At 35.0% G+C, this 23867-nt stretch overlaps 1 protein-coding gene across 3 annotated transcripts in view; it reads right to left on the bottom strand.

Moving 5' to 3' along the window:
• LOC128983073 (papilin) overlaps positions 1-23867 on the bottom strand; it is a 274271-nt gene that overhangs the window by 102059 nt on the left and 148345 nt on the right. For all 3 annotated transcript variants that reach the window (XM_054402221.1, XM_054402223.1, XM_054402222.1), the window contains exons 11-17: positions 18473-18666; positions 18112-18261; positions 14269-14448; positions 9288-9461; positions 8782-8964; positions 6678-6819; positions 608-711 (exon numbers count right to left, since the gene is read on the bottom strand). In XM_054402221.1, the coding sequence (XP_054258196.1) occupies positions 608-711; positions 6678-6819; positions 8782-8964; positions 9288-9461; positions 14269-14448; positions 18112-18261; positions 18473-18666 (1127 nt within the window). The remainder of the gene's footprint in view (positions 1-607; positions 712-6677; positions 6820-8781; positions 8965-9287; positions 9462-14268; positions 14449-18111; positions 18262-18472; positions 18667-23867) is intronic.

The following is a 23867-nucleotide window of genomic DNA, read 5'->3' as shown; positions in this document are numbered from 1 at the left end:
AGGGGGAGCTAGAGTGCCATAAATGGACATATTTCCTGAGAAACTCATCAAAAAGTGCTGCCTCATTAATATTACCACAATGATAATTAGCGAAGATGTTCCATTTTTCAGACTTTAAGCTCTCCATAAAACATATTATAGCCTCTTCATTTTGCCTTCTAACACATTGTTTGATAGAACTATTAGATATTCGTTTATCTATGCCATGGAAAAATGTAAATAGCAAAACACTATGAACAGCAAGGCATCCATGAATTAAGTCTACCTGATACATATCTGTTGAGAAATTAACAATAACATTATCCAGGCTAGCTGTTGGTCTATTGTTAGTACAAATCAAATTAAGGCTACGTAACAAATAAAAGAATTTCATTGATGTCCTATGACAAAATGTTCTAAATCCATCAATCAAAGTAATTGTATCTGTTAATGTTTCCCACATTGACCTTTCTCAGGGTTTTAGACAAGATTGGCAATTAAAAAAATGAAGATTCTGCGTAAACTGGGAATCCTAGACACACACAAAACTTAACATAGAGAAGTTCTTAAATAGACTTGTAAAAATGGAAGTCTGTTTGAATATTAAATCTAAAGAAGGTCTACTCACCTCAGGTGTAATAAACTCATCTTCATACTCTTCACAATCTTCATCGTAATCCTCATAGTCATCATAGTCCACCTTGTGCTCAGGTGTTACAGTGATTATCTGATCTGCAACAGACTGCTCTCATAGTTACAAATTTCTACAAAAAACTAACTGAAAAATAACAGTAGGTAGGTATTAATTGTTTACTTTAATGATTCTATTGCCGGACAACACAAAGTAAGGAATACCCTTACTTCTTCATCACTCGCAGAAGATAGCAAACATTGTAGTTTTCTACAAACACAAAATAGGCCTATTGGGTTTGTTTTCTATGTCCATCAAACAAAGTAATTGTATCTGTTAATGTTTCCCACATTGACCTTTCTCAGAGTGTTAAGACAAGATTGGCAATTAAAAAATTACCAATTTAATTGTGAAGAGGTAAAAACTAATTTTGTACTTAAAAACATCAACTATATAATTAATACGCCAACACAAAATTTGTCGGTTGAACTTCTCCACCATTTCTTATCCGATTTTGACCATTCGCGTCACATTGGAAAGAGCATGGCGTGTAGATTTGCAAACTGATCTTAAATTTGGTTTAAAGTCCCTTGGGCTCTGCCCCAGTTGCTTTTAAAGTTTCCATGTTACCCTTATGAAGAACATATTTGTTTACATTATGATCAGTTGGATAATTTAATTGCTGTTAATACAGGGTGTAAAAAAAAACCTGAATAACTTTGGAGCCTATTACAATCTATTTAGGCGTCCACAGATAATTTTTGAAATTACTATATGATAGAGGAACTCATAAAGTTTTTTCAACATGAAAAATCAGCTCATTAATTGTTGTCACTCACAGTAAAGCAGATGCCATGAACGTGCAAGAGAAAGCTCAGTGTGTTGAATGGTACATTGCAACAAAAACATTGGTCTGGGGTTTTGTCGAAGACCAAGATTAAAAGTTGAAAGTCTCCAATGTTCAGGAATTGAGATTGAGGATACATGCAGCCTTCAGCAACATCAATGATAAAATTTGACATGGAGTGTGGTCAGAGTTAGATAACCGTATTGACTGTCTCTTTGCCAACAATGGAAGCCATCATGTAACATTTTTTAGAAAGACTTGTGTGTGAAGGAATATATGTGTTACTTTACATTTATTAAAATTGGTATAACCCTCCAACTGGCAGCGTGACTATAATAGTCGCAGTAGGTGGATTCTATAGTGACAGCGACTATAATAGTCGCGTTTTGCAAGGTTTTGGTAAACTCCAAATAAATGGTTGAAAACTAAAAACTATTCTTTTAATTTTATCTGCCTACTTTATAAATATTTACTCTGTTGCCATTTTCAAATTCTTCATTTCATTACAAACAATTTCAAGTATAGGGTTCAATGTTCTGTTGGTTTAGTTTATATGAATTTTTGAAAATATGACTACAAAATCGCCAAAAATGCCTTGCCACTGCATAGTTCGCCCATTGCCAGTTTGAGGGATAAGCCTATTATTCAAATAAAATATTTACAGTGCAACAAAGTTGTTCAGTTTTGTTTGGACACCCTGTATTTAAGTTGCAATTCTAGGAAAAACGTGCTGTAAACATTAAATTTTATTGATTTGTTTGAAATTAAATTAATTGAATTTGGGTTTGGGTACATATTACAATGGAAAAATGTGAGAAAGCCTTGACAATTTGATATATTTTATCAAATAAGAAAACTGAATTGACACAGTACTATATTTTTTTAGCAATCCTTGAAAGAACCCATTTGCAAACTATGGAAAGAAGTCATAGAACGCCACCATGTATATTAGAAGAAATAGAGATGATGTTTTTTAAGAACTTATTATTGTTAGCCTATATAATGAAGAACACCTATAAGATGAAGATTCCTACAAACGATGAACGAGGATGTTAGCCGAAGTGCTACCATTTTTAGTAGGAAACATGGACTTAACTTTGAGATAATCGCAGGAAACCCCTCTAAGACTGAATAAAACTTGTACATCTAGGACATTTAATCTATGCGTTTATATAAAAGCCAAGTGATGTTTTTGAAGAATATGACTACATTCAAGAAACCTTTACTAAAACTTTCACTGAAGGATTAAATTATTATTCACAGTTAGGGGGGGGTCCGCCCGAGGCCCCACACCAAAATAGGCCCCAGTTCAGGGCCATATTTCCCTAACGGCGTACTTGGCGATTGCCGAGGGCCTCGGCCTAGAAAGGGGCCTCACTTGGGCCTCAAAAAATGTTTTTCCTTTGGAAAATAAATGTTGCTGTTAGAATATAATAATCTGTTAGAATTACAACTTTCCAAACCAAACTTATATTCTCACGACTGCCGGAAGTGTCTGCAAAGATTGCACAATAGAAAATCACGACTCCCAGCGATCGCAGGTGACGATAATCAGTTCTCGCAGCTGCGAAAGATGTTAATGATTGCTCCGAGACCACAGAGACATTCATGATTTTGCCGCGATATTCGGAGACCAAAATGATGTCCTCGTAAATGTGGAAGTTGATCAGGATTTCGATACAATCGTAATAGACGGTAATGTCCTCGTTCTTTCACCGTGGATCTAGAATAAGTTCACAATTCCTTTAAGATTGCAGAAGATGCCCACGATTTTACCTTCACGACGACTGCAGGGAACTCAACTACGAATTTCTCGTGACCAAGGCTGATTCTGATTTCGTTAATTTTCTATTCAGTTCCATGTTCATGATTTTGCCACGATCTTGGGGGACAATAATGATGTCCCCGCGATTGCGGGAGATGTTAACGATTTAGGCAAGTAGAATATATCAATTCCGTGTAAATAGGAAATTTTTACGATTCCTCTGCGATCTCGACTACAACCCACGTGACAGCGGGAGATGAAGATTAAGACCCCGCAAACACGGAAGACACTCACGATTCTGTCGTTACCGAGGACAATATCGTTAATTTTTGCCGCAATCGCAGAAGTCGTTTGGCCCAATTATAGTACGAAATATAATGTATAATATAAAGATAATACATATAAATAATATAATAATATAAAGATGATATAATAATATTTATACAGAGGTATTATATCTTAAATATTAAAAATATTTAAAAAAGTGGCAATAAAAAACCTGATTTGTGTTACTTCTTGGAGTACTCGTACTCATTACGAATCTCCAACGTAAAAAGTTAAAAGCTTAAAAGAAAATTTAATTTAGCATCATCCATTTTTTCTCAAATAAAAAATAATTGATTATCCTACATTCAAAATAGTTTAAGTAGCCTACATTAACATACAAGCTCATTTAATCAGTGATACAAAATACATTAAAACATATATATATGTATATATTTCTTTTTAGTTCTGTTCACTGTTTAGGGTTACTTTTTTTTAATAAATATAATACGGTACCCCGTTAAAAAAAAATTTATACATAAAATTACTTAAACAGGGTACTATGGTATTTATTATTTTAAGTACATGTCTTAATGTAATAAAGCCCCCTCATCTAAGCCGCCCCAGGTCCCCAACTATGACAGTGCGCCACTGAGAATTCATAACAATAACCAGTTTTCTGACTTAGTCTTACTTTCCACTACTCTTACTTCTTACTTTACTCTGTAGAATCCTATCGAAGACGTTTTCCTGAAGGATCCATCGCCCCATTTATTAATAGCTTGAGATGTAATTTGATGTCTTTATCTTTAGATGGTTCAGTGGATAACAATTACAAAAATTTTTTGGCTAAGATTAAATTAAGTATGGATGAAATCTTTCCAGTTAAACCTTTTAAAGCAAAAAATAAAAGTAAATCAAAAACGTGGGTTACTTTAGGGATAACAGTGTCATCAATAAACAAAAGAAAATTACATTATGAAGCAAAATTTAGTAATGATCCTAATTTTCTAAGCTATGTAAAAAATTACAAAAAGATATTTCAAAAGATTGTTAAAAAAGCTAAGAAATCTGCAAATGATAGGTATATAATGCAAGCAAAAAATAAGTCCAAAGCCATGTGGAATGTTGTAAAGGAAGAATTAGGTGTAGGTGTTAAAAGTGAAATTGTTAAGCCTCACATTAAACTTAAGGTCAACAATGAAATTATTGATGATGCTGTAGTCGTGGCGGAACTGTTTAATTATCAGTACTCCAACATTGTCAATATACTTAAGCTGCCAAACATGCCACACAGTGCTAATATCAATCTGTATGCTAACAATCCTACAGTTCAGGTGACAAAATTAGGTAATCTTCGTCAAACAAATGAAATTGAAGTAAAAAAAACTATTCTAAGTTTAAAGAACAGTAATGCCTGTGGCTGGGACGGTATACCCATTAAATTATTGAAATGGTCAGCAAATGAAATATCAAACATCTTGGCTACACTAATTAATCAATCTTTTGCAGAAGGTGTTTTTCCCCAACTACTAAAACTCTCAGAAATAGTACCCATTCACAAAAAAGGTTGTTTAAATGAAGTACAGAACTACAGACCGATCTCTTTATTAAGTAATGTTTCAAAGGTTTATGAAAAAATTCTTCACACTAGATTATCTAGCTTTTTGGAAAATAACTACAAGTTTTGCAAGGAACAATTTGGTTTCCGTAAAAATCTAAATACCCAATCAGCTTTAAATAACTTTGTAAATTGCGCTTTGAAGGCCTTGGATGAGTCGCAGTGCACAGCTGGTGTGTTCTGCGACTTATCCAAGGCTTTTGATTGTGTTAATCATAAAATTCTTATCAAAAAACTTACAGCAATTGGTTTTCATGGACAAATAGTTGAACTTTTGAAGTCTTACTTAAGCGATAGAAAACAAAGAACAGTAATTAGAACCGCCTCTGGGAACAAATACTCTTCTTGGGCAAATAATAACTATGGAGTTCCGCAAGGTTCAATCCTAGGTCCTCTCTTATTCCTCACATATATTAATGATTTACCTTTTCATTTTTCAAGTCAAATCTGTAACTTTACCCTTTATGCAGATGATACAACAGCTCTCATCAGACGAAGTACTGTTAAAATTTTACATGATGATGTCAAAGAAACAATTAGAGAAATAGCAAATTGGTTTTTAAAAAATGGCTTACTTTTGAATGAAGATAAAACTAGTGTTTTAATTTTCAAATTGAGAAATTCAACCACTGGAACAGAAACTACTGCCTCGCCCACAAATGTAGTAAAGTTTTTAGGGATATATTTGGATAGTAAACTTCAATGGACAGAACATATTAATTTTCTAAACAAAAAACTTAGTCCAACAAGATATGCTTTAAGTGTTTTAATTCAGGTTACCTCCTTGGAAGTATGTAAAAATGTTTATTATGCTTATGTGTACTCTATTTTAAGCTATGGTATTACATTATGGGGGACAGCCACAGATGTCCACAAAGTTTTTAAAAAACAAAAGTCAATAATCAGAACTCTTGCAAATTGCCCCAAAAAAACATCATGTAGACAATTGTTTCGAAATTTTAAAATTTTAACTCTAACTTCAATATACGTTTTTGAAATTTTAAAAATGGTTCATGGAAATCCTGGTATGTTTCAAAATTATCTTAGTAATCACTCATATAATACCCGAAGACAAGACATTTTTCAATACCCCACTCATAATTTAAAAAAATATGAAACAAGTCCTCTCTATATGGGGTTAAAAATTTACAATAAAATTCCAAACTCCTTAAAGCAATTAAACTTAGCAAAATTTACAGGCAAAATCAAAACAGTTTTAGTAGAAAAAGCATATTACACTCTTGAGGAATTTTTCAACGACTCCTGGTAACAGACACCCAATCTCTCATCAACCTCTCCTAACATAAACAGTTCCACCATGCTGTAGCTTTGTAGGGGTAACTTACTGGCTAAATCCTAGGTTTTTTATATACCTATTTAGATTTACTTATTTATTAGAAACCTTGACAATGTACCTGTCTGTGTATTACATTTGTAATAACTCTAACAGATGTTATGTGCAATAAAGAATTGTCATTTGTCATTTGTCATTTGTCATTCCACAATGATCTGGTTATAATTTAGGCCTAACATTATTTGTAAAATATAATTGTTTCATTGTAGACATTACCTGTACCACATGGTATGTTGTTACAGTCTTCACTAGCGAACAGTAATAGGTTGACGTCGCATTGTGTGGCTGGAACTGTGACATTGTTCAGCATGCAAAGGACTTTCCGGGTCCTTTGTCCCCCACCACATGGTTTTGAACACTAAAACATGTTTAGCTATTAAACCTGGTAAAATGCAATGTTATCAGTATAAATGAACAAAACCCTCCCATTATTTACTCGTTCAAGTAATTAATTGATTTTGTATTCTTAATTATTGGTCTTTGGGTGAGGGCCGTGTCAATACAATATAAGAGGTTTTTCCCAAGCAAGTATGTGGCATCCTCATAGTGATAAAGAAGACCAAGAATGTAACCACACTGGCGTCTTAAGCCTACAAATGAAGAGAGATGATTGATTATCTGTTGCTTAATTCGTACTCTGATTCTCAAAATTGTTCACACAATATTTAATAAAGCAGACATGCGTTATAATGGCTTATGCACAGATCTGGTTGCAACAATTATCTGTAACACGGTACTATGTACTTGTAAATTCTAGTTAAATTTTTTAGTTCAAGAAGTATATGAAAGCCACATTGTCAAAAGCTAAGTTTTTCATGTTTTTTCACATATATACTAGAGGACCCATGCTGCTCCGCAGCCTTAAATATAATATAATATCCGAGAAATAATCAAATTTATGATTTTTGATTTAGTAATACAGTATCTTGAGCTTAACTGATTCAAACGATAGCTCAAATTAAAGCCCATAATTTACTGATTATTTTGAGTCTAAAACATATAAAAAATAACATACAAATACTGGAGCTATTGATTTTTAAACATAGAAAAACCTTATGAAAAATAATTTGTATGTTGGTTGATCACCTTGCGTTTGCTTTGAAACTTGTCCAATTTAAATAACGAATACTGTAGCTTAAATGAAAGCCGGTATTTCACTGAAGGTTCTTAGAACAAAATATATAGGATTATATAATTATAACTGGTGAAATACATCTTAAATTGAAGTAAGAATTTGAAAATTATTGTAGATAAATATATGCCGATGCTTGATGGCAAATCTGTGCTTGCATACTTTCAATTTGAGACCTCAATCATGAAAATCGGTCCGGTAGAAGAGTCAAACAAACTCGGTAAAGAAAAACCAAATATAACTCCCATAAGAAATACATGTGGAGAAAATTTCGTTTGCGTATAAACCGAGTGGGATTATAGATAAATATATGCCGATGCTTGATGGCAAATCTGCGTGTGCATACCTTCAATTTGACACCTCAATCATGAAAATCGGTCCGGTAGAAGAGTCAAACAAACTCGGTAAAGAAAAACCAAATTTAACTCCCATAAGAAATACATGTGGAGGAAATTTAGTTTACGTATAAGCCGAGTGGAATTATAGATAAATATATGCCGATGCTTGATGGCAAATCTGTGTGTGCATACCTTCAATTTGAGACCTCAATCATGAAGATCGGTCAGGTAGAAGAGCTAAACGAACTCGGCAAAGAGAAACCAAATTTAACTCCCATAAGAAATACATGGAGAGCAAATTTCGTTTACGTATAAACCGAGTGAGACTATAGATAAGTATATGGCGATGCTTGGTGGCAAATCGTGCGTGCATACCTTCAATTTGTGACCTCAATCATGAAAATCGGTTGGGTAGAAAAGCCAAACGAACCCGGAAAAGAACACACACACACCGGTGTACCGGTCTGTACACTGTTTTGCAAACTTTATGGAGTAAAGAAATTGGGTTTTTTAAATACGAATACTTTACTTTTTAGTTGCAATTTTCAGGTCAAGAAGTACTAATGTGTTAGCCACATTGTCAAAAGCTTAAGATTTGCATGTTTTACTACACATATATGTTTGAAATTTGTGTGTACACCATTTTTTAAACTATATCAAGTAGAAAAATTGAGTTCAAATGCAAATATTTTACTCAACTAAAAAGTCTTTTAAGATAGTTATACATATCGGTAATTTTTTAATATACTAATTTTAAACGAATAAATTAAAGATACGCTAGATTTTTTAAGGGATCTATCAACAGTCAAATCAAATCACTTGATAATAGTGAAATATTTGAAATACTCACAGCACTCCAAGGCCCAGCAAACCAGTTGCCTTTGCACTCCTCTTCCCCTGTACAGTTTTTGGTGTCCTCATACTTAAGAACCGTGTCACACTTGTCTTCCTCTGCCTTCTCCACCCCTTCGTCAGTGAATGTACCACAAAACACTTTCCGTGTCTGAATTCCTGATCCACATTGAGCCGAGCACTGCAGAAAATTGAAATTAATCCTAACGGGAGCCAGAACTACACCCTACCAGGAGCACAATAACTCCTACCTTTTTTGACAATCCCTCCTTCACACATGTCACACAGAAAAGGTTCGGTATTGTTAAGGATTAAGTAAGTAAGGAAAGTAAAAAAGCATTATTGTTAACCGTGTACCAAAAAGATTTATCACAATATAAGGGGCTTGAAGTGTTGTTTAGAGTAATAGGTAAAGAATATATTTGGAAAAAACTAGAAACATTTAATAACTTATTACTGTGCACTACTGAGACACTCCTAAATACATCGACATGTTATACTAACCTCACTCCACTGAGAAGCAAACCACTGATGTTTGCAAGCTCCTACTCCGATACACTCTCTCTTCAGTTCTGGGACTTGACTCTTGTGACAGAAGTTGTCATGGTATATCTCTCCTTTCTCGGTGGCACAGAAGGCTTGTCTTGTCTCATACGACAACCCACACTTGTCTTCACACTGTTAGTAAATTAAACAATTACTGTACCTCCTCGGACCCAGTGTAACACTGTGGTTACTTTTTTATTTTATTTATCTACACAATGCATCCATATTGGATAGTCATAACACTTGTCACAGGATTTACAAGGCCAGAAATATAACTTAGCAGTCTGTTTCTCTTGTTTCTAGTTTTTACAACTTAGCAAAGATGGTGGACCGTGACTTGTGTGATCTTTCTATGTTTCCAAATACTAGGTAATATCTAAAAGTATGCATTTCTGTTATATTGTATTTATGAAAAATACATGACTCTAGAAAGACTATAGCTTGTCCTAGTATACTTTTTATTTCTCTGAGTTACTTGGCTTGTTTACAACATTGATTTGAATTCCATTGTAACCTAAAGTCTCTTTTTCTTAATTTTGTATGCTTTGGGACATTGAAGCTTGCCCTAGAATTCTGTTTTGATTCTGCAAAATTTAGTTATGACTTTTTGTAACTGCTGCTGCCTTTTGACAGGTGTGTAACAACATTTTACTGATTATTTATATTTAATTTTTGTTTTTTGATACTTTGGTGAGTATTTTGTCTAATTATAATGATATTAAGAGCCTTTACCTGTTTTGTCAATGACATATGTTTGTACTATTTGAACGTAACCTACAGGTTACATCTCTTTTTTACAAAATTGTAAAAATAAAAATACATTTTTTGAAATACACACCAATGACTAATGACAACAACGGTTTATGTTCTTTAGGGGTTTTTAAAACCAAAAACATCTAAATTTGGTAAAAAAAGTTTTCAGGGTGGGTAACCCATGGGTCTGTGGAGCTAATAGAAAAATACATAGCTGTTCTTTTTCTTGTTTATTTAAAAAAAAGTTATAAATAAAGAGCATGTTTATTCTATATTCTCATAAACAAATATTTTGTTGTAAAATGCAATTAGAAAAGCTTTTTAAAAGTTTGGGGCCAAGCTGATGAAGTCAAGATGATTTATATTTATGAACTTTATTATATTGTTTATTGTTTTATGAAATAATAAATACACATATTTTTAGTGTATACTCAATTATATGATACTTATATCAATCTGTAGTAGGTCACCATACAGTATTTCATACAGAGTCTCGATCATTGGACCTAAAACCAAGCCACGGTAGGGTAACCAAAATGGTCAGGTAATAAGGAAAATAATAATAAAAAAAATTAAACTTGTTTATTAATCAATCCATTACCTATTTACTAGAGGTGTGCAGATAGTGAAATTTCAGATCGGATAATTAGAGGATCGGATTCGGATAGTTTAACATTCAAATAGGTACCTAATAAATAAATATTAAGGTTGAGAAGTTATAATTAATAAAGTTTGTAATAAGTTTGTTAATAAAGCTCTCTATTCTTTTTCAGAGTTTCCTTAAGTGAGGGCTCCACTACTGGTTGCCTGGGTTTCATATATAGTTTTAAATATATTGTATTTTAGCTATATAGCATGAAATTGTGTGATTTTTAGTTATATGTGACTCTATTCTGATGCTGCTATGTATTCATACGAATAAAGTTTATTTTGACTTTGACTTTGACTTTGAATTTGCATTTTTATATACACAAACTACAATATGAGTTCTGCACAATTGTGATATTGTGGGTCATTAATCTTGGCTCAGTTATAAAAACTGAAGTTTAAATTCAGAGCATAAGGTCCAATTCCTATCCTGCGACTGTTACGACTCTAGTCGCTTGTCTCAATTCCTATGCCGCGACTCACGCGACTCCCAAGACTAGTGACTTGTGCAATTGCACTCTTGACCGTCATGGAATAAGTACAGTTGGCAGCGAATATATTACTTTGAGAAGAGGAGGAAAAGGAAATATTAATGTGCATGGTAAAAAACAATGAACAACCTAATCCATTGTTCCTGGTACGGCGAAAAAAGGAATTTAAGAGTATTCTCATTCAGAGACATCTTCTTAAAGTATTGGGGGTTCTTGGTATTGAAAACGTATGGGTGGTGACGAACCAGTTCCATGATCTATGAAGGTACATACCTCAAACTCCGTATGTTTAAACTATAAAATTCGTTACAGCCGCGCGGCTCCAGTCGCTCCAGTACGCGTGGCTGTAGACGCTCGATATGAATCGGGTACATTTGATTTGCATTAAAGCAGTCATTTATTTCAGCCGCGCGACTAGAGTCGTAACAGTCGCAGGATAAGAATTGGACCTTTAGTCAAACTTAAGAAAAATAAACGGTATCAGCATTCTGACACATATTTTCTCCCATAAGTTTGTCAACAAACTTTATCATATTGTGTAAGCGGTGAGAGTAAATATACGGAATTGGGATTAGTATAATCTTGTTCAGAATTTAAAGGACTACATACAAAATTTTTATCAAAATCGTTTGGGCCAGTTTTGTGAAAATCCGATTTTTCCGTTATTTTATGGGTTTTTTAAATGGGAAAATAACATAATTTACAATACATTTTGAACCATAATTTTTACAGAAATGGGATTTGTACCATTTTGTTTAGAATATAAAGGACTATAACATACCAAATTTTTATCAAAATCGTTCGGGCCGTTTTTGGGAAAATCCTATTTTTCTGTTATTTTATGGGGTTTTATGGGAAAATTCCCATACAAAATTAATTTTTTTTTATGAAAAAAATATCAAAACTTTAAGGACCATAACATACTATGTTAAATTAAAACCGGATTTTTTTCTAAAATCCTATTTTTCGTTATTTTACGGGGTTTTTATGGGAAAATAACATAATTTACCATAACTTTTGAACCGTAATTTTTAGAGAAATGGAATTTGTACCATTTTGTTCAGAATTTAAAGGGCTACAACAGACTATAATTTTTATCAAAATCGTCCGGGCCATTTTTGAGAAAATTTGATTTTTCCGGTTTTTTATGGGTTTTTATGGGAAAAATCCCCATTAAAAATAAAAATTTCAAAAAAATTAAAAAAATGCCTGGAGATACCATGGATTAGAACCTACATACCAAATTTCATCGAAATCGGACCACAGGTGTAGTCCCTAGCTCTGTACACATCCAGACACACAGACACACACACACACACACACACACACACACACAGACATCACTTCGAAAACCACTTTTTTGGGTCCAGGGGGACCCAAAACGAATATATCCACTCAAAACTCAAACTAAAAAATTTTGACGAAAACAATACTTTCTCCATATACTATGGTATAGGGGGAGAAAGTAAAAAGGATACCTTATATCTTGATGCAAACAATTTATATGGCAAGGCAATGTCACAGTGTATACCTTGTATGTTGACACAAACAATTTATATGGCAAGGCAATGTCACAGTGTATACCTTGTATGTTGACACAAACAATTTATATGGCAAGGCAATGTCTCAGTGTAAACCTTATATGTACTGTTATAAGAACAGAATAAAAAAAACCTAATAGATATTTACAGAAATCCAATTTAAATCATACTGTTTAGACATTATTGTCATGTTGCGCAAATGCGGTAAGTACAGAACGAGCGATCTTCGCAGATGAATCACGAATCTGTATCGAAATAGCAGTTTATTTGGGATCGCGTGAACTTCAGAGGCGGCTCCAGAGGGCAGGCCACGTAGGCCCGGGCCTACCCAAAATTTTAGTAGATATTTCAAAATTATAAAGAAATGTAATTAAATGTAAATAAATGGAAAGCATTCAAACTCATTATTTTGCAAATAAAATTTATAATTATCCCCTTTTGCGGGGAAGCCCCACAAACCTCTCGTCCCCCGAACAAACTCCTTCTTGATCCTTGTCAGGCCTACCCAAAGAATTATCCCTGGAGCCACCCCTGGTGAACTTCGCAGATGAATCACAAATCTGTATCAGAATAGCAGTTTATTTAGGATTGTGTGATCTTTGCAGATGAATCAATCCAATTGTTCGATTTTCGTAAATAAGTATGCAATCGGTATCGGAATAGCAGTTTATTTCCGATCGCATGATTTTCGTAGAAGAGTCGGCAATCAGTAACAGAATAGCGGTAATTTCCCGATTGTACGATCTTCGTAGACGAGTTGGGAATCGTTATTGAAATCATCACAAATTTGGATTCGAATCTTTCCGAACATTTGGTGGACGTCAACGTATTACTATTAGTCGCTTATATGGATACGGAGAGTCACGTATATACTTTATATGGACACTGATAGTATGTTAAATAGAATAGATAGTAACGTATTTGGATATAGACTCTTTTGTTTGTACCAGAATCTTTGTTGAAACCAAATCGGATCCATCAAAACTAAATCCGATTTTTTGTGGATACGATCGGGCGTTGAATCTAGCTCAGATCCTATGGATCCGGTAGTCCGATATCTGGATCCGGCAAGGTAATGTCTCGGTCTCAGCCTTATAATCGTGATATAAGTTTAAAATGTCAAAATACATAGTTTATCCGAAAAGTCGGATATATAACAGATAGTTTTGGATATCAAATTTGGGCTCGGTTCAGAATCCGACCCGAATTTTTGGATACCTGCACACCTCTACTATTTAAAATTATATTGAGTAAAGTGATGTGTTATCACTTTACCACTTCAAACTCATGCCAACTCACACCACTTGAAATTAGCACTCGATTTTTTGGCATTCCATCGTCCATAGGGTCGAATAACCAATGATTGAATAAACGAGACTCTACTGCACTACTTTGTCAAATATGTAAAAAAATCTATAAATTAGACTTGGAGAAGTGTAAAGTAAAATAAATGAGCTAAAATATAATGTTTATTTGAACATGTCAGCATAGTGTATGAGACCTCACCCCTGACCAGTCGGTAGTGACCCAGTCCACCCCCTCACAGGGTCGTAGCTTGCAGGGCATCTCAGTGTCAGGCTTAGGTCCTGGGCATTGCTCATCTGTCAACTTCTCTATCCGTCCGTCCACCTTGTGAAAACAGATGACGTCTCTCCTCTGCAGTCCATCACCACATAGCTTGTCACACTGAAGACAGCCAACATCAAGACCAGTAAGTAAAAAATAAAATAATAATGTCAATACAGTAGTATTTAAAAAAAATGTAAGAGCAATGTTGGAACACGACATTGGTATTGGTTTTTGTTACAATTTAACTTAACAAATGTTTTATGTTAACAAATTATTAATTCAAAAATCATAACGGGAACAATAGTTGCATTTTGCAAACAACAACTTTTGGACTTTTTTCTGTTTATTGGCAAAATAAGATTACCAATCTATTCATTTATTATTTTTTTTATTCATTTGGATTATTTTCCATATAATGGAAATACCAAGTATAATAAATATAATTTTATTTAGACTAGATTGTTTTGGTATTAAGATCACAATATCTTCAGTCGGGACCACATAAGTTTCCAGTTGGTGGCAGCCAATTACAGTACAAGACTAGTGCGACGTTGCCACATCGCCAATGACAACACTAATTAAAATATACAAAGCAATATTTTCAAATCAGCTGGTATTATTAGATTTGGCAACACCGCACCGTTCTCATTGGTCCATTCAAAACCATGTGGTAAATAGGCTCCTCCCTCAACTGCAAACCTATGTGGTCCCGACTTTAAGAATCTAAGTACTGAAGGGGTACTTATTTTTAAAATTACAAACTTTTGTCTATATTTTAAGTAGGTATACATTAAATCACGTATTTATTAGAATTATAATCCAAAACTATTCTGGAAAAGGGATTCTGCACCCCTGCAGTTATTCTATTACATTCTTTCCTGCTGTTACCTTAGTGTTGCTATATAATGATATCTTAGTTTGCAGTGGCGGACTTACCCATGGCGCCGCACCTAGGCCCTTTCGGCCCCTTTGTGTTTTGCGAAAAAGGAAAGGTTTCAACGTAAAAGTGATATTAAATTTCCTTTCTTTGGCACGCTTATAAATAATGCATTTTCCAAGAAAGACATATAGTACAATATGAGTACATTATTTTGTGGTTAAGGCAAGAATGAATATGAAGAGCCTATAGGCCGTGAGGCAGGCGAAAGACTAGTTATAGAACTATAGCAATAATTCCCATTCTGGCAAAGGTATTTGAGGCTGTTATGCTGGAACAACTGTATGAGTACTTTGAAGTCCATCGCCTGCTTGTGCCTGCACAGTACGGCTTTAGCAAGGGCAGATCCACTATTTCGGCAGTATTCCCTTCTCCAGGTAGTGCTTGATTGTTTTGCTCTGTGATCTTTCACGAGCTTTTGACTGTGTCTCTCACCAAATTCTCCTTAAAAATTTGAAAGATATGGCCTGCAGGGTGGTGCACTCGAGGTACTCAGATCTTACCTTAGAAACAGACAGCAAATAGTATGTTGGAATGGTAGAAATTCCACCCCTTTGGCAGTTAATCATGGTGTCCCTCAAGGCTCCATATTGGGCCCTTTATTGTTTTTGGTAGCCATTAATGATCTCTACAATGAAGTGTCATGTCAGGTAATGTTATCATTTATGCGGATGACACTACCTTGTTTGCCAAAGATCCTGACTTGAAGCTCTCAAAAACCACAGATGAGATGAGTTTTCTCTCTACTGCTACTGCCTGGTTCAAGTTGACAAATTGATCCTCAATGAATCTAAGACTCGGGCAATCACTTTTAGTTTGGGAAAGTCTGCCGAGTGCACTGACCATATGTAAAGTTGTTGGGCTTTACTCTGGACCCTCATCTTGACTGGGGAGATCATATTGAGTCGCTGTGCTGTATGCTTAACAGGGTTATATTGTTATTGAGAAGACTGAGTTTTTATCTGCCAAAAGATTTCATTCAATTTGCATACTTTGCTTTTTTCCACTCTATTATTGTCTACGGAAAGAGTCTGGGGTCACTCGCCTAAAGTCGAGAAAATTCTGGTTCTGCAAAAGATGAGAGTACTTAGTGGAGCCTAGCATCTTGTGCACTCCAAACCACTGTTTCTTCAAAACAAAGTCATGACTGCATAAATGTATATATCTTTCAATGCCTCCTAGAAATTAAGTCTAATGAAATAAACCTACCAAGGAATCAGCATGTACATAGCCATAACACTAGAAATAGGTTTCATATTTTTACTGTAAGGCACTGAGTATTAATTGTTTTCCTGTTACAGGTTGCAAGTATTTAAATCATTTGCCTCTTGAAGTGAGGCAAATGCCTTTACCAAAATTCAAAGCTTTTCTAAGTAATAGGCTCTTAGAAACACCTTTCTATCACTCTAGTGAGTTCTTTAAGACAGAAATCCACCTGTAATTAGGTAATGCATGGTGTGTGTTTTTTTAAACTGCATTTTGATTTCTTTCACCAAATGTGCATGGTTTTGATTTTTTTTTTACTTTAATCCAAGCATGGTATAATTATATTGCTAACCAATCTCTGATGATTGTATTTTTATTTAATTGAATTATGTATATTAGACATAGCCTATCACTATAATGTTTAATGGCTGAATAAACAATTTGAATGGGGGGAGTCTCGTGTCGTCGCCAACCCGGTCCGTACGGCAGCTCGGAAATGTCCTAGAGTTCTGTCTCTCAGACTTTTTAACAAATGGCGGAAGCTGCCGGACGTCCCACCGTAGTGGGCGCACCCATATTACATTCAATGTTATTTACATTTAAAAATTGCCATGCTGGCTGCCCCTTACGTGCCATGTCGCCCTATTGCGCGCGTAGCTTAAGAATTAATTTAAACTGTACGAGTAGTGGAGTAGTAGCTCACCGCAAATCACCACGCGCCCGCTGCCACGCCGCCCGACGCGCCGCTCTCCAAATGCTGCGGGCGCTCCTAGGAACGTGCCTAGTGTGCCTTATAGTAGATTCAAGATTCAAGATTAAAATAGTCTTTATTCAATATATAACATATATAAAACATACATGTATCTGAATAGAGTCAGAATCTATATACAAATCATACACATTAAAACATAACCCAAATGTCCATTATGAAAAATAAATGGAAATTCCAATGAAATATTTTTTTTATCTACAAATTCTTGTAATGAATAAAACAGATTTTTTACTAAGAAATCTTTTAAAAGTTTTTGAATTTTTTGAAATTTGTCTCCTGCCTGATGCTTATTGGTAAATATTGTAACAATTTCAATCCTGCATAAGTGGTTTTCTTTGTATAATATTCTAATTTATGCTGAGGCAATCTAATTTTTAACCTAGTATTATAGTTATGCCCGGAATTGGAGGGTGTTGTTAGTTCCCTTTGTTTCAAAAAGATTATGGTTTCAAGAATATATAAATTATACACAGTTAAAATGTCCAATTTATGAAAAAGATTCTTCACTGAGATGGTTTTTCGTAATTTCATAATAGTGGGAATTGCTCTTTTTTGCTGTTTAAGTACTTTATCAAGATTTGATTTTGTTGTTCCGCCATAGACTGTGATTCCGTATGAAATGTGGGATTGAACTAATGAATAATAAATAATTTTTAAAGTTTCCAAATCACAGACTCTGGACATCTGTCTAGTAAGTCCGCCACTGTTAGTTTGATATGATATTGTTAGCGTTCCTGAACAAATGATATGCAAAACGGTTTTTATTCCGTTTTCTCAAAACAACCTGATGGAACCATAACATCACTGAACTTGGATCTAGTTGATTTAGTAATAAAATACAAGGGTACTTACAGGGAGTACTTACAGGTTTCCAAGGGCCAATATGCCACATGGGGCAAGGAGCTCCCTCTGGGCAAGGCTGAGTGGTGGGGGGAGCAGGTCCGAGTGTGTCCTCACACGCCGACGCATTCACCAGGGAACTGCGACCTCCGCTGATGATTTGTTCACAGATTACCTTAAGTCACACCAAAAACTGTCATTTGATAATGTTTTAGTATTTTTTTAGTGAAATAAATATGTTTTTAAGTCTGAAATAATATCATAGTGTTTGTTTCATAAACAGTTGAGAAATGATACAGATAGAGGAAATTCCTTCATTAACGACCACAAAATATTAGAAAATGATAATGATTTTGGAAATATACTGAGCATTGTGCTAGTGATACCTGTCTGGTCTGTACGCCCCCAGTGCCACAGGGCTGTGAGCATGGTCCCCAGTCACCTGTGGTCCACTGTGGGGCACAAGGCTCTGGGGCACACAGCTGGGTGGACGGAGGCTCTAGCACTTCATTGCACAAGTCTCGGGACGCCTCAGCTGAGTCCTTCCGCTTTGCACACCACACGTTCCGTGTCTGCACACCTGCGTGTCACAACACTACCAGTCAACAGTTGTCTATCTATCTACATGAGTACATAGCCTAATTGTTCTACAAAAAAAATAGTGCTGCGCCCTGTTGTAAATCTTATAACTTTTTAGTGCTTTTGCATATTATAGAACAAACCTTTTTTATTTGAAACAGCTGACTAAATTCTTTTATTCCCTTTAAATATGAACTAGGTGAACTAGTGCGAATTCGCACGAATAATAAATTAGGATATTATAGCAACGTCGTTAGAAGTTGCGTCGTTGTATCGACGTTGGTCTTGAGCTCGATCGTTGGCTATATTCATTCTAAGTTCTTTTTGCTGTTCAGTAGGAGTATTTTGAAGAACGGCGCTCATCATGCTGAAAACTTGCGCGTATGGATTAATATTAACCAAATGTTGAGTCAAAATGTGCATGAGTTCAGTGCTGCAAGAGCAATTAGCTTTGTTTACCATTCTTTCTTGAACAGCGGTTTCGATGTCGTAGATATAAATTTGTGCATAAAGTGGGATGCTCCCCTTCTGACGGTTGTAAGGTGCCATTTGAGTGATAAATTGTGTCGTGCGCCTTATACAGGGTGACTGCCGGGAACCGGACTTTTTTAAAATGAATAGTACAACCTTATTTTATATAGTAAAATTATTTAATTGTTGAATATATATTGGTGAAAACATACCATTTCAAAAAACATATGTTTTATGGAACCTCCTTTTATCCTAGTTTGGGTTTATTTCTTAAAGATGATATCATGCATGTGATGGCCGTTAACCTGGATACAGGTTTCCAACCTCTGGAGAAAATCATTACGCACTCTCATCAACATGTCTTGTCCAATCAAATTCACCTCTTCGGTGATTGCATCTTTTAGCTGCAATAATGTTGGTGGTTTGTGAACATAGACACGAGCTTTCAAACTCCCATTACTCCCATAAGAAATAGTCACAGGGCGACAAATATGGTGACCTCGGCGGCCACGGCACGTCACCAAAACGTGAAATCAACTTGCCAGGGAACATCTTCTTCTCAACTCGCATCGATGCAGCGGCAGTATGCGCTGTGGCCCCATCTTGTTGGAAGTAAACATTTTTCACGTTTATTCCTCGCCTACGAAGTTGTGGCTTGAGATATGTTTCCAACATGTGAACATAGCGTGCAGAATTTACTGTCACAGTGACTCCATTTTGCTCAAAGAAATACGGACCAATTATCCCAAAGTGGCCTACAGCACACCAAACCGTTACCTTTGGAGAGTGGAGTGGTTTTTCATGAAAGTTACATGGATTTTCAGGAGCCCAATATCGTAAGTTTTGTTTGTTCACTGAACCGTTTAAGTGGAAGTGAGCTTCGTCGCTCATTAACATCATTACATCAGGATTATCAGTAAACAACACCTGCATACGTACTGCAAAATCTTCTCTTTGTCCATAGTAACTCTTTCAGTTGCTGTACCACCTGTATTTTGTAGGGATGAAATTTCAAATCTGATTTTAAAATTATTCTGACAGAATCGCGCTTCATGCGTAGCTCTTGTGCGTGTCTTCGTGCAGAGCGACCCGGGCTCCTCATCAAAGCAGTTCTCACTGTGGCGATGTTGTGTGGTGTTCTCACTGTTCTTGCTGGACCGGGTGGCTTTTTCCTTGATACTGTTCCTGTTGTTCTGAACTTGTGCACCCATCTTAGCAATGTATTCCGGTTTGGAACCGTGTCATTTGGCGCAATATTAAAGTGGCGTCGGAAGATACGCTGTGTTTTGATAATGGATTCGCCATTTTTAATAAATGTGTCATATGCAAAAACACGATGCTGAACTGACCACTGATCCATCGTGACTAAAATGGTAAAGCTCACTCAAAACAATGACATAACCTCAATCTCCCTTGCACGTGTAGCAACAATGTAACAGCTGTTGCAAATTCGTCCGGTTCCCGGCAGTCACCCGTTACATGAAAAGCCCTCAGCCGTTATGTTCTTCAATTTTAGCTCGAGTGCTGACCATTGCGAGCGCAGAGTTGTACGATCTAATGTTCTCTTTGTAGTTTCTGCTCAAATGATTTGCTCCATTTAGTAGGCTCTGGATATAATAGCTCTCTCAGCATGGTGGTAAACTCACTTTTCCTTTATGGCAGCAGGATAAAAATCCTTTGCCTCGTCCTCTTTTTTCTTCTTTAAAATGTAGCACACCACATTTTAATGCCATCTCGCCAAGTGAATGCTGCTGAGTTCTTGTAATTGTCAGTGTAATTTTGTAAGTAAACGTTGCCACTAACTGTTCCAGCTCCTCGTCTTGATCTGGGTTCCTTACGTTTTGCATTGCTTGCTGTATGTTGACTCGCCGTGTCCGACCGGCAATATTTCTTTGTTGTTGGGTCCTTGGCATGTTTAAACAAAATTAAAATGTAAAACTTTTCTCCCGTCGTGTCCGGTAACATTCGCTTGCCGGGTTTCTAATTATTTTTAAAAACATGCAAACTGTTTACATTTCAAAACCAAATAAAACAGCTGGGATTTATTTTTTTAACTAATGTATTGACATCTGTTTCAGAATATAATAATTCAAATCAATCACAATGTTATCCTTATGGAAGGAACTTTGAGGGCAGCCCACAACCCTTAAAAAGATATATTTCGAAAACCTAAAGCCAGTTTGCACATCTACACACCTAGACGAACATTTTGTTATATAATATGTGGGGTCAAATCTTAAAACAAAAAAGCCTTATTGTTCACAAAGTTTCATGTCGCATATTAAACATATAACTTAGATAGATACTCATAAGGTTAACATGGGGAACTACAGAGCCACTGGGGCGGAGCCTGAAAGGATTTTTGAGATAAGAATATGCCTATATGTTAATCGGGAATGTAAGCTATCATTATGCCAAATTTCAGCCCAATCCTAAGTAGTCAATACGTGATCGAACTTCAAACTAACAAACAAACAAACACACAAACTTTCACATTTATAATATTAGTAAGATAAAACTTACAATTTGTTGTTGAAATGAAATAAATTCGTTTATATTCTTATTATGGTTCATATTATAAGATTCAACCTAATTGAATAGCTTGAAACTTAAAATACAAGCATTTATGGAAGATTTTATGAACTTTGAAGAGCTATATCTCTCAAAGTGTTAGGCCTATAATCACCATTTTAGTCTTAAATTGTAGGTAATTTAATGTTGCTTTAAAATAGTTATGGTTGTTTTAATGAAAAATAATGAGAAAGGAATGCTTTATGGTTAACGTTAACCAAACTTTAAAAAAGTTCAAAATTTGGAAAGTTTAGCCATCATTTTCTGAGCCATATCTTGAAAACTATTAGGGTAGGCCTGTAATAACCATTTTGTTTTCTTAAATGATAGGTAATTTAATTTACTATAAAAATGATAATGGGCGTCTTTTATGAAAAAGTGGTGCTTCAGGGTCAAAATTGGACAAACCTAAAAAAGAAAAATAGTGTGAAATTCCGCAGATTTTTAAGCTTTTTGGAGGTAATCCGGAAGGTTGCTGAGGTCAAAAATTTGGATTTAGCATCTTGGTACTATAACAAACAACATAAAAAAAGAAACCTACTATCCCATTTCATGCAGGGTGGACCTTGATTTTATAACAAGGTTATGGGTTAATAGAGAGCCTTTGAATGTTATTAGACTAACGAAAAGGGTTGTACATGTTTACTACGGAAAGTTAATAAAAGAAACGTCTTAAAACACTTAAAACATATATTTAATGTTACTCACAAGACGGTAAATATACAAAAAAGATAGTAAGAGTGGTGATCGATTTCGATTGGACACTACAATCAACATCAACCAAAGGAACGAGGCCAGAACAGTTTAAGAATAAAAGCCAGTTTCACTAAAAGAATGTATTCCACACACCTATCATTCCGAAGAGAGATTATATTGACAACTTTATGTAATTGATAAGGCTGAGACAACTGACATTCGCATGTCAAGGAATTCCAGCTCTAACAGAAACCCCACAACCAATTTCTCAAACTATGCTAGAGGGTCAGAATTCATTGGCTCAGAAGTACGATATGAACTGACGCGACGTGACGAAGAAAAAAATCAAACTTACACAGCTAAAAGGGTGGACGTATCTTTGAAGTAAGAACGTGCCTTCTCAACAAACAGATATTTTTCCTCAAATAAAAGCATAGATTTAATCTGCATTGCACTGATGAAATCACGGAAGTGTTTACCACAAAAGATCTACCAATACGATTGTAATAATGTTTAAAGGTTCTTCCAAAAGAAGAGAAACTAAATATTTTATTCATTGAATGATCAACCATATTTTGTAACTAACGCAATAGTGCCAATAGTCATTATTGTTTTTACATTTATTACTCATTAAACAATGCTAAATGCTTAAAATTTGTATAATTTCAGTCTATTTATCACAGTTAGATGAATTAGCGTAAGCCTAGAAATTAAACGTCGATTACAACGGGTTTCAGCTATTACAATAGAAACCCGGTTAACCGAAAACATAGGGGGAGAGCCGTTTCGGATAATCAATTTTTCGGTTAACCCACCATATGCTAAAAATAGCCAATGTATCACCACAGTGTGTAGGAAAAATGAATTTAAGAGAATGTCTATATAATTCAGTGTTTCATCTCAGCTACAAAAACGTTACAATGGGATAGAAAATACTTTACACCAGACAACTGAAGTTATTAAAGCATTTTACAGCCCTATATTATTTGATTTAACCATTTCGGTTAACCCGGGTTTCGGTTAACCCGAATTTGGTTGACAGGGGATACTGTATTTTGAAAGAGAATAAAATGTCATACAATTTACTACTATAGGCTATGTATTTCTTGAAAATACTTAATAAAGGCAGTCAAAAGTTGGCTACAAATTGAAACTTGAAAAAGCAGTTTTTAATGTATTTATGAATTTTTTTACTTTTTCACCACAAATATTTAACTAGGATTGCTTTCATAGGAGTGAAAGCTAGTTGCGCGTAGCAATCTTGTTTCATGGTTTTTAATAAAGCAATAAACGAAAAAATGTTTATAGATATAATACAAAATACAAATGTTCCTGTTAAATGAAATATAAAAAAAAATGTTTGTTTGTGTACCTAACACTAAGGTGTAATAGTATTGCTTATTAAGCCTGCCTATACTAGGAAAAGACCAGCTTTAGAACAACAACATTACAATTTAATGGTGT

Source organism: Macrosteles quadrilineatus, unplaced genomic scaffold (genome assembly GCF_028750875.1).
Source record: "Macrosteles quadrilineatus isolate MER2022 unplaced genomic scaffold, UCM_ALF_1.0 Scaffold_1__1_contigs__length_201487025, whole genome shotgun sequence".
NCBI classification, from domain to species: domain Eukaryota; kingdom Metazoa; phylum Arthropoda; class Insecta; order Hemiptera; family Cicadellidae; genus Macrosteles; species Macrosteles quadrilineatus.
Note: the sequence above shows the minus strand (reverse complement) of the source record. Positions and strands in the feature narration are given on the sequence as shown.